Source organism: Indicator indicator, chromosome 16 (genome assembly GCF_027791375.1).
Source record: "Indicator indicator isolate 239-I01 chromosome 16, UM_Iind_1.1, whole genome shotgun sequence".
NCBI classification, from domain to species: domain Eukaryota; kingdom Metazoa; phylum Chordata; class Aves; order Piciformes; family Indicatoridae; genus Indicator; species Indicator indicator.
Window position 1 is genome coordinate 862,256 of NC_072025.1, and position 14,935 is coordinate 877,190.

At 54.1% G+C, this 14,935-nt stretch overlaps 1 protein-coding gene across 5 annotated transcripts in view; it reads right to left on the reverse strand.

Moving 5' to 3' along the window:
* The window catches only part of CPEB1 (cytoplasmic polyadenylation element binding protein 1), a 48,031-nt gene that overhangs the window by 932 nt on the left and 32,164 nt on the right, over positions 1-14,935 (reverse strand). For 2 of the 5 annotated variants that reach the window (XM_054387822.1, XM_054387821.1), the window contains 7 exons: positions 10,691-10,917; positions 8,708-8,957; positions 8,294-8,407; positions 7,717-7,806; positions 6,698-6,834; positions 3,706-3,904; positions 135-229 (listed from right to left, as the gene is read on the reverse strand). In XM_054387822.1, the coding sequence (XP_054243797.1) occupies positions 135-229; positions 3,706-3,904; positions 6,698-6,834; positions 7,717-7,806; positions 8,294-8,407; positions 8,708-8,957; positions 10,691-10,917 (1,112 nt within the window). Of the gene's footprint in view, positions 1-134; positions 230-3,705; positions 3,905-6,697; positions 6,835-7,701; positions 7,807-8,293; positions 8,408-8,707; positions 8,958-10,690; positions 10,918-14,935 lie in introns of all 5 variants that reach the window. The other 3 variants (XM_054387820.1, XM_054387824.1, XM_054387823.1) reach the window with 2 other exon arrangements.

Genomic DNA, 14,935 nt, shown 5'->3' on the forward strand with positions numbered 1-14,935 from the left:
ACCATGAGTCCTCCCTCACAGCCGGTAGAGCTGTTCACCTCCTCCCACTGCCATAGGGCAAGTTTATGTGGGTGGCAGGGCTCCCTGTGGGGCCACTCACCACACAGGGTCAGGTCCCCAGCAGCTCCACTCACCTTCTTGGTAAACTTGGTGGTTTTGATCTCCACAAAGGCAGCAGTCACTGCCTTCAGGTAGCTGCGCTGGTTGTTGAAGGTGACACGGCCAGACCCTGGAACAAACCACACCACAAGGGTTAGACTGACCCAGTGCCTAGGGCAGGAGCTGCTGCCAGCACTGGCCCTTCCCTGGTTCAGGGAAGCAGATTTGCAGGGGGACTGTACCCCAGGCACCACAGCTCTGCTTGCTTCCTTCCCAGGGCACTAACAACAGCCCAGCAGGCAGCTGAAAGGAGGAAGGCTTCTCCAGGAACACCTCCAGGCCAGTTAAGATGTGAATTCATGGGTGGAAGCACTCCCAGAAGGTCCTCCACACCTTGCACCTGAGATCAGCTGGTGCTGAGACAGCTCAGCAGTTTTGATTTTCAGCCTCCCCCTCATCCCAGAGCCTGGCAGTTCACAGCTTCTCCACCAGTCAGCAGCATTCCTGCACTACTCCTTCCCAGCCAAGGACTGCTAAGATGCAGGAGAACATCTGTGCTTACCTACCAGCTGCTTCTCTCAGGGCAGGGGGAGCTCTGGTTGTCACCAGATCCCTACAGCTCCACCCCACACTGACAGCCACAGAGCAAAGCCTTACCCAGAGCCCATCTGCCACAGGGCCTGGGCATGCTCTGGGGTCATGCTGTGTGCTGGGGAGGACCCTTCTTCTAGGAGATCTCTAGTGGGACCCCCTGAGAGCTCTCAGGGCATCCTCTCCTGACCCAGATCAGCTGGTCTCAAAGGCAGCTCCTCCTCCTAACTACAGGTTTCTCACAGGTCTCTCCAGCATCCTCCCCCATACCCAAGATGGTTCAGCACAGACAGGTTACACCCTGTGGTCTTCCCTTGAGGAGCCTTCTGCCAAGCCAGGGCCAGCAGGCAAGCAAGCCTGAGGCAGCATCTCAGGACAGGTCAACAAAACCAGGCTGCAATTTCATCACCCAAAATTGAGTGTTTCTCAACCTTCAAGGGCTGGTGGGAGAGCAGGCTGCTGCTGGAGTCAGACCTCACCTGCTGCACAAAGCCACAGGAGATTTTATGGTCACACTCCAGCAGAGGGCAGGCAGGCGTGGAGGACCTTAGCCTGTGGTCACACTATGAACTTCTACCCATTCCAAAACCTTTGGCATTGTCCCTCTAAGCCACCCCAGTGGTAAAGACTTGCAGTACCACAGGTGTGTCCTAAAGCCAATCCTTGACCAGAAAAGCCCAAACGCTGTCCAAGGACAGTGCTGAATAGATGACAACTCCACACCACTAAGCTGACATCAATCCTGCCTGGCAACAGAGGGGATTCATGGTCCCCTTCTGAGGTACACAACCTGCTGCAGCCCCAGCCTGGGAAGTTGGTCCCCATGCTCAAGCTGAAGGGTCTTCCCACACACACCAGCAACCTTAGTGCTGTCCACTTGGCCCAGAGGACACACCATGACATGTAATGTTTCAGCCCTTGTGACATGTGGCAAGTGCTCCATTCCTCTTCAGGAGGTTGTAGGGCACAGGGCTGCTCTCTGGGTTACTTACAGGGGATGATCCCCTCAAACACAGCCTGGTCTAGGACCTCAGAAGCTTCATCCTTTCCACCTGTGGTAGGTTCTACCTGAGCAGAGGTCATGGTTCAGGGCAGCAGACTTGGTGCCTGCAGTGGTTTGTGGTTTCGACCCCAGAGGAGCTGGATGCTCCCCAAGAGTCATCCAATAACACCAGTGGCCTGGGGGAGTTGGTGTCTTGAGCTGAAGTGAACACATCATCCTTCAGCAGACCCAGTCAGAAGGAGCCTTTCTACTGGTGCTACCAGCTAAAAGCAATAGCATCCTGAAGAGGATCTCAACAGGACAGCGAGGGCAGGACACTGCCCACAAATGCTGGTTCAGTTGAGCTGTCTACAGTACTGTCCTGTTCCAGCAGCCTCCCAGCAGGAATGTCCAGCAGCTGGTGGAGCTGAATGTCCCTGAAAGGCAACAGGAACCAGGCTAAGACCCATCTGGACTGGTCTTCGTGACCTAACAGTTGGTCTCGATCTTGAATGTCTTCCAGCCGAAATGGTTCTATGGATGAGCAGCTAAAGCAGCATCTAACAACCATTACCAGCCTTGAACAAGGGCAGGAACCCTTTCAGTAATGCCTGCAGAGATACTGAAGGCCTCAAGCTGCTCTGGAGTGAGCAGTTAGGTGCCAGGTTACACCCATCCTTGGAAGGGGCTGAAAAGAACCCAGCCTCAAGGCAAAAGAAACCTGATCCAGGTGGGCAAAGAGAGATTTGGTTTTCCCCCTCTGTGATGGTTTGAAACTGCCTTTTTAGTTTTTCTTCTCAAAGTTCAAGCAGAGAAAGCTAAAGAATGTAAATAAGTCACTATTGGGTGTAAGAAGGCAAAGTTGTTATTGTTCCAAACAGTTCCATTGGATAGATAGAAATGTTTAAGAACCACTACTCAAAACAAAGCTGGGGCAGTCGGGGCAGCTTGCTGGGCTGTCTGGCTGCTGCTGCTTCTCTTCTGGCTGGAGATAACACACTGACCTCGGCAAGCTAAGTTAACAGCCTCTTTGCTTTATAGCTAACTCTGCTTTCTGCCAGGGGGCTGTGAGGGGGAGGCCCCTTGGGAGGTCCCCTCAGGGGAAGCAAAGGGAGCTTGGTTATGCTTTTCTGTTAATTGTATATATTTGTAAATGTTGTGAATTTTGTATATTTGTACATATTCATTGCATTTCATCACAGATTGTAGATTTGCTTGTAAATACAGCTCTCATTTGCTTTCCAGACTGAGCTAGCCTGGTTATTGTTGGTGTGGGGGGAATTTCAGCTCACACTGACACCCCCTTCCAGGGGGAAGTGGTCCCCTGGGTCAAAGGTCTATTCCACTCTCCCTTCCTGTCCAGCAAAGCATATTTAAGGGGAGCCATTTCCTTGGTTCTCTCTTTCCCCTTGCCACTGCCTGCTCGAGAGAACATCTCTGCTGCCCTCCTGCTTCCTGCAGTTACCACTTGGCCAGGCCTACCCCCACACTGCTTCCAGACCACTTCTGACTGCATCCAAACAGAATCTATTTGCATCAAGGGAATCTAGTGCCAGCTAGGCCTGGTTTTGTCTATTTTTTCTATTTACCCTTTTCCCTATACCTTTGTAACCTTCCATGTTACTCAAATGCTATAGATATTTTGTTAAAAATTACCTTCTCTCTTCCAAACCAATTCCAGACCACTTTTGTGATCTTATCTCTCCTTTCTCCTGCCTAATTTGCTTTTACCCTACTGGGAAAAAGAGAGAGGAGGAAGAAATCTAACTGTTCTTTTTGGGCTTTTGGACTCCAGGAAAAGCTTTCAACTACAACAAGTTGCTAGGGCACGTTGGGCTCTGCCAGCCCTCCCTACAGCTTGTCTCACCTCCCCACGCCAGCACGTGAGGAGCATCACCTGTGGCTCCAGGAGTGGATGAAAGCAGAGCCTGGCACCCTGAGGCCCCCACTGAGGGAATAAGCAGGGGGCACCGCCGCAGCCTCCCCAGAGCATGCCGTGGGTGGCTGCTGCCCCTGGCAGGCCTCTCACTCACCGATGGGGTACTTGTGCTTGTCGGTGTCGATGCCAGCGTAGACCACCCCCCCGAAGAGGTCGTACATGACGGCTGCCAGGGCCTCGGCATTGAGCATGCCGTGCAGGGCCCCCACGAACACTGTCTTGCTGGGGTCCAGCCGCTGCGAGGGGCTGCGCACAAAGTTGCTGTCTGCCAGCACCCAGGGGATCACCTGCACCTGAAACCACACACCAGCAGCAGCTCAGGGTCATGGCATGGCTTAGGCTGGAGAAGACCTTCACAAGGTGAGTCCAACCCTTTACCCAGCATTGCTAAACCACCTCCCTCAGCACCACAGCTGCATGGCTCTGGGGACAGAGGCTCTACCACTGCCCTGGGCAGCCTGGGCCAGGCCTTGGCAACCCTTTCAGGGAAGGAATTGTTCCTTATGGTCAACCTAACACTGGTGCAACTCCAGACCTTGCCCTCTCATCTTGTCACTCATTACCTGGCAGAAGAGACCAATCTCCTTCCAGGTAGTTGCAGAGGTCTCTCAGCCTCCTTTTCTCCAGATTAAGCACTCCCAAGTTCCCTCAGCTGCTCCTCAAGACTTGATCTCTAGACCCTTCCCTGTTGCCCTTCTAGACCCTAGCTTTGTTGCCCTTCTCTGGACCTGCTCCAGCACCAAGATGTCTTTCTGGCAGTAAGAAGGTCTGTCTGGCTAAGGGATTGCCAAGTTACCTGATGTGCTGCTCCTCAGTGCCACCTCAGACCCTCAACCTGCAGGTAACATTTTATTCCTGCTGTGCACGGTCCACATACAGCTCTGCAGCTCCAGACACCTCCTGGGAGCCCACAAGGTCTGTTCAAAGGAGGAAGCCCAACTGCTGCACCACTGCTTCCAGCCAAACCAGAATCCAAAACACTGGATCCTGGCAGCCAGGAAACAATCCATGCATAATCCTACCACCTGCACCTACATTTACAGCCCAGTCAGATATGTCCCTGCATAGAGACCTGCTGTGGGACAAGATCAGCTCCAACACAAGCTCCCAGCTGCCAGACAGCTCATAGAGGGCTCTGGAGAGGAAAAAACTCTGCAAGAGCTAAATCACTACACATGGGAAGTGCTGCCACAAGCCAGACACCAGGAGAGCTGTCTGGAGCATGGCTAGCTTGGGCCTGCCTAGATAAGAGTTGAAGCTGAATCCACAAACTCAATGCAGCTGGATTTTGGTCAACACCTTCACTAATGATGTAGGTGATGGGACAGTGTCCCCTCAGCCAGTCTGCTGCTGATACCAAACTGAGAGGAGTGGCTGACAGCCTTGAGTCAGGTGGAGGGGAAACTCAAAGTTCAACAAGGGCAGGTATAGGGTCATGCACCTGGGAGTACTGGTGGACAAGTTCCCCATGAGCCAGCAGTGTGCCCTTGTAACCAGGAAGGCCAACGGCCTCCTGTGGTACATTAAGAAGAGTGTGGCCAGCAGGCTGAGGAAGGTTCTCTGCCCCTCTGCTCTGCCATATCTGGAGTACTGGGTCCAATTCTGGGCTCCCTGGTTCAAGAGAGACAGGGCAGTTATGAAGATGCTGAAGGACATCTCTGAGAAGGGAAAGCTGAGAGCCCTGGGGCTGAAAGCCTGGAGAAGCAGCACCAGAGGGGACCTGCTCAACACTCAGCAAGAGCTAAAGGATGGGTGGCAAGAGGATGGAGTCAGGCTCTTTTCAGTGGTGTCCAGTGACAGGACAAAGAGCAAGAGGCACAAAATGGAACCCATGAAGTTCCATCTGAAGATGAAGAGAAACTTCTTTGGTGTGAGGGTGCTGGAGAGGCCTGGGGGAGGCTGCCCAGAGAGGTTGTGGAGCCTCCTTCTCTGTAGCGCTTCCAAACCCACCTGGACATCATGATCCTGGGCAAGCTGCTGTGGGAGACCCTGCTTTAGCAAGGGGGTTGGACTGGATGATCTCCCTTCCACCCTGCTCTGCTGGGATTGGTAAGGTCCCCTTTGTCTGGAAGGCAAACTCAAGGCCCTGGCAGCCTCAGTGCCTGCAGTTCAGGCAGACACAGCTGCACTGTGGAACAGTTGCATTTAGTTGTGGATTCAAAAGATCTGCCTATGCTGAGCATGAAAATCCTTCCCTCTGCAAGCAGATGAGGTCTGACAGAACACTGAAGAGATCCAAGCCTGTCTCCACACTGGAAGACACACAAAGCAGTAAAATCCCTGTTCTCATGTCCCTTTCCAGTTATCCAGCTGAGGCCTCAGCTGGAGTCCTGTCTATAGTTGTGGGCACCCCAGCTCAAAGGACAAAACTACTGTAGAGAGTCCAGTGCAGGACCACTAAGACGTTGAGGGGACTGGAAGAGCTCTGAGGAAAGGCTGAGATCTGGGTCTGGTTAGCTTGGAGGAGGCTGAGGGGTGATCTTATGAATGCTTACAGATATCTAAGGGGTGGGTGTCAGGAAGATAAGGCCAGACTCTTAGTGGTCCCCAGTGACAGGACAAGAGGTATTGGGCATAAACATGAACACAGGAAGTTCCATCTGAACCTGAGAAGGGACTTCTTGACTTTGAGGGTGGCAAAGCACTGGTGCAGGCTGCCCAGAGAAGTGGTGGAGTCTCCTTCCCTGGAGACTTTCAAGGCCCACCTGGATATGTTCCTGTCTGACCTGCCCTGGCAGGGTGGTTGGACTCAATATTCAGAGGTCCCTTCCAACCACTACCACTCTGTGACCCTGTGGTTCTATCCAAAGCTTCACAAAGCCAGGGCCTGCCACAGATCCAGGAACGTCAGGAACTGTGGCCTGGAGCAAGCTGTTGAGATGGACACAAACACTGATCTGACCTCATCCAGCCCTGGCCCAGGAACATGCTAGTTAACAATGGCCAAGAGCCAGCCTGGCTTCTGCTGCTCTGGTTTAGCTCTGCTCTCCTGGAGCAGTGACACCATGCACTACCTTGTCCCCAGGGACCTCAGCAGCATCCCCCTGCTGTCAGCTGCAGGGTTCCTCTCTCCTGGCTCTGCTCACCTCTTTGCAGCGCATCCTGCGGCTGGACATCTTGAAGTAGTATTCACTGAGTCCATCAGGGCTCAGCAGGTCCTGGGAGCAGGCCTGGAGCAGAGCACGCACAGATTTCTCCGACTCAAACACCAGGTAGACATAGCCTTTGGAGGGGAAGGGAATGGAGCAGCTGTTAGAGCTGGAGCAGAGGAGAAACAGCTCACTCCAGTTTGCAGACATCACCAAACATCCCTCAGATACCACCAGCACTGCTCTCCAACCCCTTCTTGGGGGAGGGCAGTGATTTGCAGCACCTCCCCAGTAGACTTCACACACAAGAGCCCCAGAGCCTGGGCAGAGGGCAAGCAGGCAGGCTGCCTACCTCCAGTGCCACATGGGCCATCCCCACCCCCAAAGCCACCTCTAGACATGACAAGTGGCCACCACCAGTCTGACCACAGCATGGGTGGGAGGAAAACACTTTGCTTCACCTTCAGGACGTCTCACAGCCCAGAAGTACAAGCTGATGGCTTTAAAACCACTTCCAGCAGTGCCAGCCCTGTCCCACACATTGCTCCAGTGACTGAGTGAAGCCACCTGGCAGCACCAAGCCTACAAACTGCTGGCTCCTCCCCCTGTAACTTGTTACTGCTAACAACACATCAGCCCAGCTGCTCCAGGCAGGATTGCACCCAGGGTGCTGCTCAGCCTTCACAGCTTGACAGCTCTCCCTACACTCCCAGCACATGCTTTAGGGCCAGCTTTGGGCACTCACACCAGCAGTGGGAACTGGTGGCTCTTACCCAGAGTGAAACAACACCAAGGTAGGACTCCAAAAGCCCTGGAGAAGGTTTCCCCTGCTAAGGGTATAGCAGGTTAGGGGGTGACAGTGCTCTGCAGCCCAAGTGAGAGCAGGACATTTACCCTAGGGTGCTCTGTACACCATCCAGTCACCAGCATGCAGCCAGCATCCCAGCATCTGTGCTGTAACATAGCATGGGGAAAAAGTAACCCTACCGTGTGGCTATTACCTTTAGGCATATTACCTTTGGGAGGGCAGCGTGGGTGTTTGCCATCCTTACCAGGCCACTCCACACTCAGGGAGCCAAACACACGGAAGGTGTTCATCAGTCCAGCTACAGACAAGGAAGAGAACCACAAAACAGAATGGTTTGGGTTGGAAGGCACCTTCAAGATCATCCAGTTCCTACCTCTGCCATGGAAGTCCCACCAGCCCAGGTTGCTCAAGGCCTCATCCAGCCTGGCCTTAACCACTTCCAGGGAGGAGGCATCCACAGCCTCCCTGGACAACCTGTTCCAGTGTCTCCCCACCCTCACTGGAAAGAATTTCTTCCTCATCTCTAGTCAGTCTCCCCTCTTCCAGCTCAAAGCCATTATATATTCTCATCCAATCACTGCAAGCCCTTGCTAAGGGGCTTTCTTGTAGGCCCCCTTCAGGTACTCTATTACATCTCTACTCAGGTCTCTCAGGTACTCTACTCAGCCTCTATAAGGTCTCCTTGGAGCCTTACAGCAGGGAAGTCAGTGTCTCCCCTGAGAAAGCTCCACCCAATGTCTTCCCTGTGAGGAAACCCAACTGGATGCAGAGCTGGGGCTGCTCACCTTCCGTAATGTCCCAGGGGACTCCTCCCAGGAACACTTTGCAGGAGTAAACAGGGTTCTTGTAGTTCCGGGGTGGCAGCTGCCCGCTCCAGGTGCAGGTTGCTTCATTCACAGCTTGGACAAGCAGAAGCACCACTCAGAACAGGACCATCTCCTTCCCACAGGTCTCTAAGCACATCCTCATGTTTCACAGCTATAGGATCAGCAGAGCTGCAGCACCCACAGGCAGCTGCCTACACCACCTGCCTGTTTTCCTGCCAGCAGGTAGACCCCAGAACAAGGCTTGTGCATAGAGAAAGGTACGATCTGCTGCAAACACCTCCAGCCACACTATCTGCACTTAGCTGCCCTCCCAGAAGCACAGGACAATCACCATGATGTGCTGAAGCCTGCGGAGCCCCACCATTAACTTACCTGCTGCTTGCCTGTGAAGCCTGGCTTCTCTTTCAATACTGAAAGGGTCTTCTGGAGAGTCCAGGAGATCCCAGGAAGGCCATGCAGAAGCTCCAGGCCATCTTTTCAGTGCCCCAGATGGGGAGGAAGTTACTGCAGCCAGGGCAGCTTGGTCTTGATCAAGCCGGGAGCCCACTCCCATTTTTAGAGGGTCTCTTGACACCCCACCAAGGGGCAGGAAGGGCAGAGGTGGGGAGATGCGAAGGCTTGACTGTAAGAGAAAGTCCACAGTCAAACCCAGCTTCTGAGCAAGAGCATGAACACTGGGGGCCAGGTATCACCCACAGCAGAAGGGGCTCTACCTGATCTCATGTTCTCCTGAGACCCCTTAGAGGTCTGGCAGAGGCAGGAAAGTAGAAGGACAGGAGCAGAGCTTCCCTGGGAAAGGCCTGCCCTGTGCAGCTGTTCCCCAGCTCAGCCCATGCCAAATTACCAGCAGCAAGGATCATAAAGCAGGATGCACCTTGCAAACCAAAAAGCCAGCAGCTACCTGCTTAGCCTCAAGGCCAGCTGCACCCCCAGGGAGCACCAACCACCCCAGGAGTAGCTCATGTTGTGCTACAGGCCCTGCTGCAGCAGACAGGGCTTGCTGGCAGCCCCCAGGAGCTGTGCAGGCAGCCCCCACCCTCCCTGGCACAGCTCTCCAGCCTGTCAGAGCAAAATAGGCTTGACTGGCTGCAGACCCAACGTGCCTCTCCCAGGCTAGGAGGAGTAAGAGAAGGTGGAATAATGAATAAAACAGCAGGGATGTGAGAGAGTGCAGCTCGGAGTGCCAGCCGTGCACTGCTGCAGCATAGCCACCCACAGCGAGGCTCTGCTGGGCAGGGGCTGACCTTCATGAACAGGGTCAGCACCAAAGCCTGCCCACCACCAGAGCCCAGGGTGCTGCAGTCACTTGCAGCATCCCTGCCTGGTATATCTCAATGTTCCAGGGTGGATCACAGAATGGTAGGGGTTGGAAAGGACCTCCAGAGATCGAGTCTAACCCCCCCCGCCAAAGCAGGGTCACCAAGGGCAGGTCACACAGGAATACATCCAGACAGGGCTTGAAAGTTTCTAGAGAAGGAGACTCCACCACCTCTCCAGGCAGCCTGATCCAGAGCTCCAGCACACTCACTATAAAGAGGTTTTCCCTCATGTTGAGGTGGAACTTCCATTGTTCCAGTTGTATCTACTGCTCCTTGTCCTGTCACAGGAGAAGCAGCTCAACATCAAGCTAACTATGTCCTTCACAGCCACCCCAGGGTGGTCATCAAGGCCACAGAAGCACTCAGAGCAGTTCAGCCCTGGCTGTAGCCTCAGGTCCTGAGGCTGAGCCATGCAGCAGCACCCAGAGAGCTGGCCAGAGCCAGGCTGCCCTGCTGGCACTGAGCTGCTGCTCAGGCCGTGATGTGGAACCAGCAGCAGGGACTGGGGCAGCCAGACGGACACTCGCCTTGCTCACTGCCTTCCAAAATTTAGCTGTGCTTTAGGCAACAGGAGCAGCCTAGACCCAGCTTGCTCCAAGAGCAGTCCTGAGATGGAGAAGCACAGTCAGCAAATGGGAAGGGCAATGAAAGGCAGGGACAGCAGCTCCTGAGAAGCCCAGGCTGGAGCCTGGAAGCAGCTGTGCTAATCAATCCACCTCCCTGATAGGTTCAGAGCACAGACACCTTCCTGCCACACAGCAGCTCAAGCACTTGGACTCCCCTCTGGGAGCAACTTTAACATGTGAGGGGCTCCAAGGACAAAGGCCAAACCGTTATTTAGAAGACAACAAGAATAAAATTCTACTGCTAGCTTGTGCTGAAGGAGGACTGCATGAGCAGCTCTGCTATACCCTGGGTGCAGGAGAACCCCACTGCATCAATGTGGCAGCTCTCACCAGCACTCCCTGGGAGCAGTCTTGTGCTCCCCAAAAACGCAGCAGGACACTAGGAAGCACAGAGCAGAACCCAAACTTACAATCAAGTCTGAGAGGTGGTCAGAGCCAGAGCTGAAGCCGCTGGTGTCCGAGTCGGAGGGGCTGCTGGAACGGGATTCCAGGAGGGAACGGGAGTCCAGGCGGGAATTCCTTAGTGTGGGTGTGGAAAACTTTTCTGTCAGGTCTGATCCAATAGGGTCTAGAGGCAGGAAACCCAGCGGGGGCTTCCCCAGGACATTCCCAAGAGGGCTACTCAGCATGCTGAGAACTGCAAGAGAAGTAGCCTGTGAGTGCTAGTGCTGCAGCATGACACAGCTCCTTCCCTCCCTGCACAGGCCCAGCATAGGACTGGGCTCCTGGCTCCTCACACCAACAGCACACTCAGGAGGTGGCACAGCCAGGGGGTTACCAACCCTCCACACTGCTCCAGAACAGCTGCATGCCCTTCCATATAATGGTTTGGGTTGGAAGGGACCTTAAAGATTATTGAAGTTCAAACCTCCCCCAGCCATAGGCAGGGACACCTCCCACCAGCCCAGGTTGCTCCAAGATCTCATCTGACCTGGCCTTGAACACCTCCATGGAAGGGGCGTCCACAGCCTCCCTAGGCAACCTGTTCCAGGGTCTTACTCTCAGTCTCAAGAATTTCTTCCTCATTTCCAGTCTACATCTTCTTTCTTCCAGCTCAAAAATCATTGTCCTCATCTTATTGCTACAAGCCCTTGTAAAATGTCCCTCCCCAGCTTTACTGTAGGCCCCCTTCAGGTACTGGAAGGCCTCCAAAAGGTCTTCCCTGGAGCCTTCTCTTCTCCAGGTTGAAAAGCCCCAAGTCTTTGCCATGAGCTGCTGCATGGTGCTGTACAGCTGGAGTGCCCAGCAGCAGCCTGGCAGGGCCCACAAACACTGCTCATGCTGGGGCACTTTTAGCAATGGGGGGGGCACAAAGTGGGCTCACAGACAGGCTTTGCTGCACACCAACAGCCAGGCTGAGAGGAGCCAGGCCTGGGGGTGGGTTACTTCACAGCTCCTGAGGGAACTGGCTACAGGCAGCCAGCAGTGTGCCGCCTCACCTGCTGGCTAAGAAGACTTTGCCATCAGCAGTGAGTACTGTCCCCATTGCCTCAATGCCAGCCTGCCTGGTCAGGCCTCTGCCCAAGGACCAACAGACCAGCACACACCAGTCTGCTTCCCCTGCACAACAACAGGTTCTCCTCCCACTGAGGAGAGGATGGAGGCAAGCAAATTCCCCCCTACAAACAGCTGTCCCCTCCCAGCAGAACATCAGCCCACCGCGGGCTCAAAGGCCTGTCCAGCTCCACAGGTCAACTACTACCCAGGAGGAGAGGGAAGGCAGGGCAGGCTTGGCCACATGGGATCCCACAGGGACACACCACCACCCAGCTTCAGGCAAAAGGAAGGAGCCTCAGCAAGCTTTGTCTTCAAACCAGCTAAGAGCAGCAAAGCCTTCAGAAATGGTTTTAATTATTCAGAGGCTGCAAAACAAGGCAGCTCGCATGGAAGCTTTCAGCAAAGTAAGCCTGAGACAGCTTGGTCTCCTCCAAGCCCAACCTGATCTCATTCTGCCAGGACCAACCCAGATTTTGAGCAGCAGAGAAAGATTAATAATCCCCCCCAAAAGAGGATTAATTATCCACTGCCCAAACCAGGCAAGTAAAAAGTGACCTCACGCTCAAGCGTACTGCAGCCTGACACCAGTACTAGAGGTGGCTGCCAATCTCAAGCTGCGTTATCCTGTGGCATTCCCATCAAGGAACTGGCATCTCCAGCCACATCCTAGAGGGAGAAACCTCACACCACTGACAGAAACCCCAGACAGGTACAAGTGGGTCCTTGAGTAATCTGCTTGCAAACCTAGAGCAGAGCTGGTCTGCAGGAGCTCTCAGCCACAGCCATTTTCCCTCCATTGACAGGCCCACCTCCCTCTGCATTTCTGAGATTTTTTTTTCATCTGGAAAAGACCTCCAAGATAAAGTCCAGCCATCAACCCAACACCATCATGACCACTAAAATTGTCCCAAAGTGCCATAGCCACACATTTCTTGAACACCTCCAGGGATGGGGACTTCACTACCTCCCTGGGCCGCCTGTGCCAATCCCTGACCACTCTCGCAGCAAAGAAATTTTTCCTCATCTCCAATCTAACCCTCCCCTGGCACAATTTCAGGCCATTCCTCTTTTACTACCTGATACCAGGGAGAAGAGACCAACCCCCACCTCACTGCAGCCTCCTTTCAGGGAGTTGGGAGCAATAAGGTTTGGCCTCAGCCTCCTCTTCTCCAGACTGAACAACCCCAGGTCCCTCAGCAGAGGGGGCAGAGCCACTCTGGCTGCAGCACAGGACATCTCTCAGCACATTTGGAAAGAGACCTCCTGCCCACGAGCAACACACCCCACACACTGTAGCCCCAGAAGAACCTGGCAGCCCCAGGAACACTGCTGGCCCAGGGGTACTTACCCTGGGCAGTGCTCAAGGGGCAGCAGGCAGGCAAGGAAAAGCTCCAGGAGGGAAAGAGGCTGGAGGTGGGGAGTAGGCTCTGCTCTTCCCCTTGTCAGAGCGTGGAGCAGGGCAGAGCATCTCCCAGCCCTGGCAAGCAACGCTTGCTCTGCTGCTTTGCCGACTTCTCTGAAGCCACGTGATGTGTTTAAAAATACAGCCAGGGCATTGTTCAAAGGGAGACAGCTGAATTTGTTAAACAGGCTCAAAAATCTGATTAGTCACTAAACAGTACAAGAGGCAAAGCAAAAGCAGCTGATCCCAGGCCTGGGCCTCGCTGCTGACAGGCACTCCAGCGCCACCGCCCTCCTCCTCCTCAGCACTCGGGCACAGTGGCTGCTCCCATAGAGCAGACTGCTGCCAGGCACTGCTGGTCTGCACCTCACCCCCTGCTTATGGGGGCATGTGGGACCAGAACTCCCATTTGGGTTGCACCAGCAAAGATTCAAGGAGTCATCAGGAGCTCCCAGAGTTATTTCAGGATCCAACTGCTCTGCCCCATTTATGTCAGCCTCACATCTGTCAGCGCTCTAGCTTGCTACAGGGCTGTTCAGCTCTCACCACTGCTAGCAAACCAGTAAGGCCAGTATGAGTGCTCTCAAGTAGCAGCATTAGTGGCCTTTAAAGGGATCTTCACAAGTTTCAGCACCTACCAGCAAGCAAAACCCTGCCAGCTACAACTGACCCACTCGTAACCTCCCGGCCTGGAAGTGCTGACATCCTGCTGCTAGCAGATGGGATTTCATCCACTCCAGAAGCTTTGACAGGTCTCACATGCTCTGTGGGCTGCACTGAGCTCATTGCAGACCCCACGGCATGCCAGTGGGTCTGACTCAGCTTCACTCTGTACCTACAGCCACAACACAGAATTGTCAGGGCTGGAGGGGACCTCAAGGATTGCCCAGTTCCATCCCCCCTGCCATGGGCAGGGACACCTCACACTAGGATCAGGTTGCTCAGAGCCACCTCCAGCCTGGCCTTAAAACCCTCCAGGGATAGGACTTCTACCACCTCCCTGGTGGTAAAAGCCCTGAATGTTTCCTCTTTTACACTTGTGTAGCCATCAGGTCGTGTCCCCTGGAACTGGTCTTTGCAGGTAGCCTAGGAAACAGTATCATGAGATCAAATCTTTCTCACCCCCTGAACCTGAAGGCATCCTGCTCTAACTCCCTGCTCTGAATTCTGAAGGATAGGGCACAAGAGCCTGACAGAGGTCACCCACCTGAACTAGAGCCCTGGAATCACCCAATAAACCCACGGGTCTTCCCAGGAAGTTGGCTGTGTCTCCCCTCCCAAGCAGGCAGCCTGCAGAAGAAGAAACCCATTTCTGATGCACACTGGTGTCAAAAGCATCCCTGAAGATCCAAAACCAAAGCAGCAAACAGCAAGTAACTACTCAGACTAAGGAAAAAAAACCCAACCCTCCAACCACCTAAGTGCAACCAGCAGAGTATTTTTCATATCCACAGGGGAAATTCTCACTGAAGGATCACCACAGTTCATCCTCACATGCAGCAGCCTGGCTGGCCAGAGAGCTTCTGGAAGCTTTCAGAGCTGCTGCAAAAGGCACATGCCAAGGGTCCTTTGCAGGGGACAGAAAGAAAAGGGAGCTTTTAATAGCACTCCAGCTCTGACTTTTGGCTTGCTGCTGCAGCTGCAAGGAGTGGATTCAGAGCAGCCTGCTCTGTCTCTGAGCAGGGCAGCCAAGCGCTGACAGATTGAAGAGCTCTGTGGAGCAGCCTCAATACCAGGGTGGCACAGTGCCAGCCTG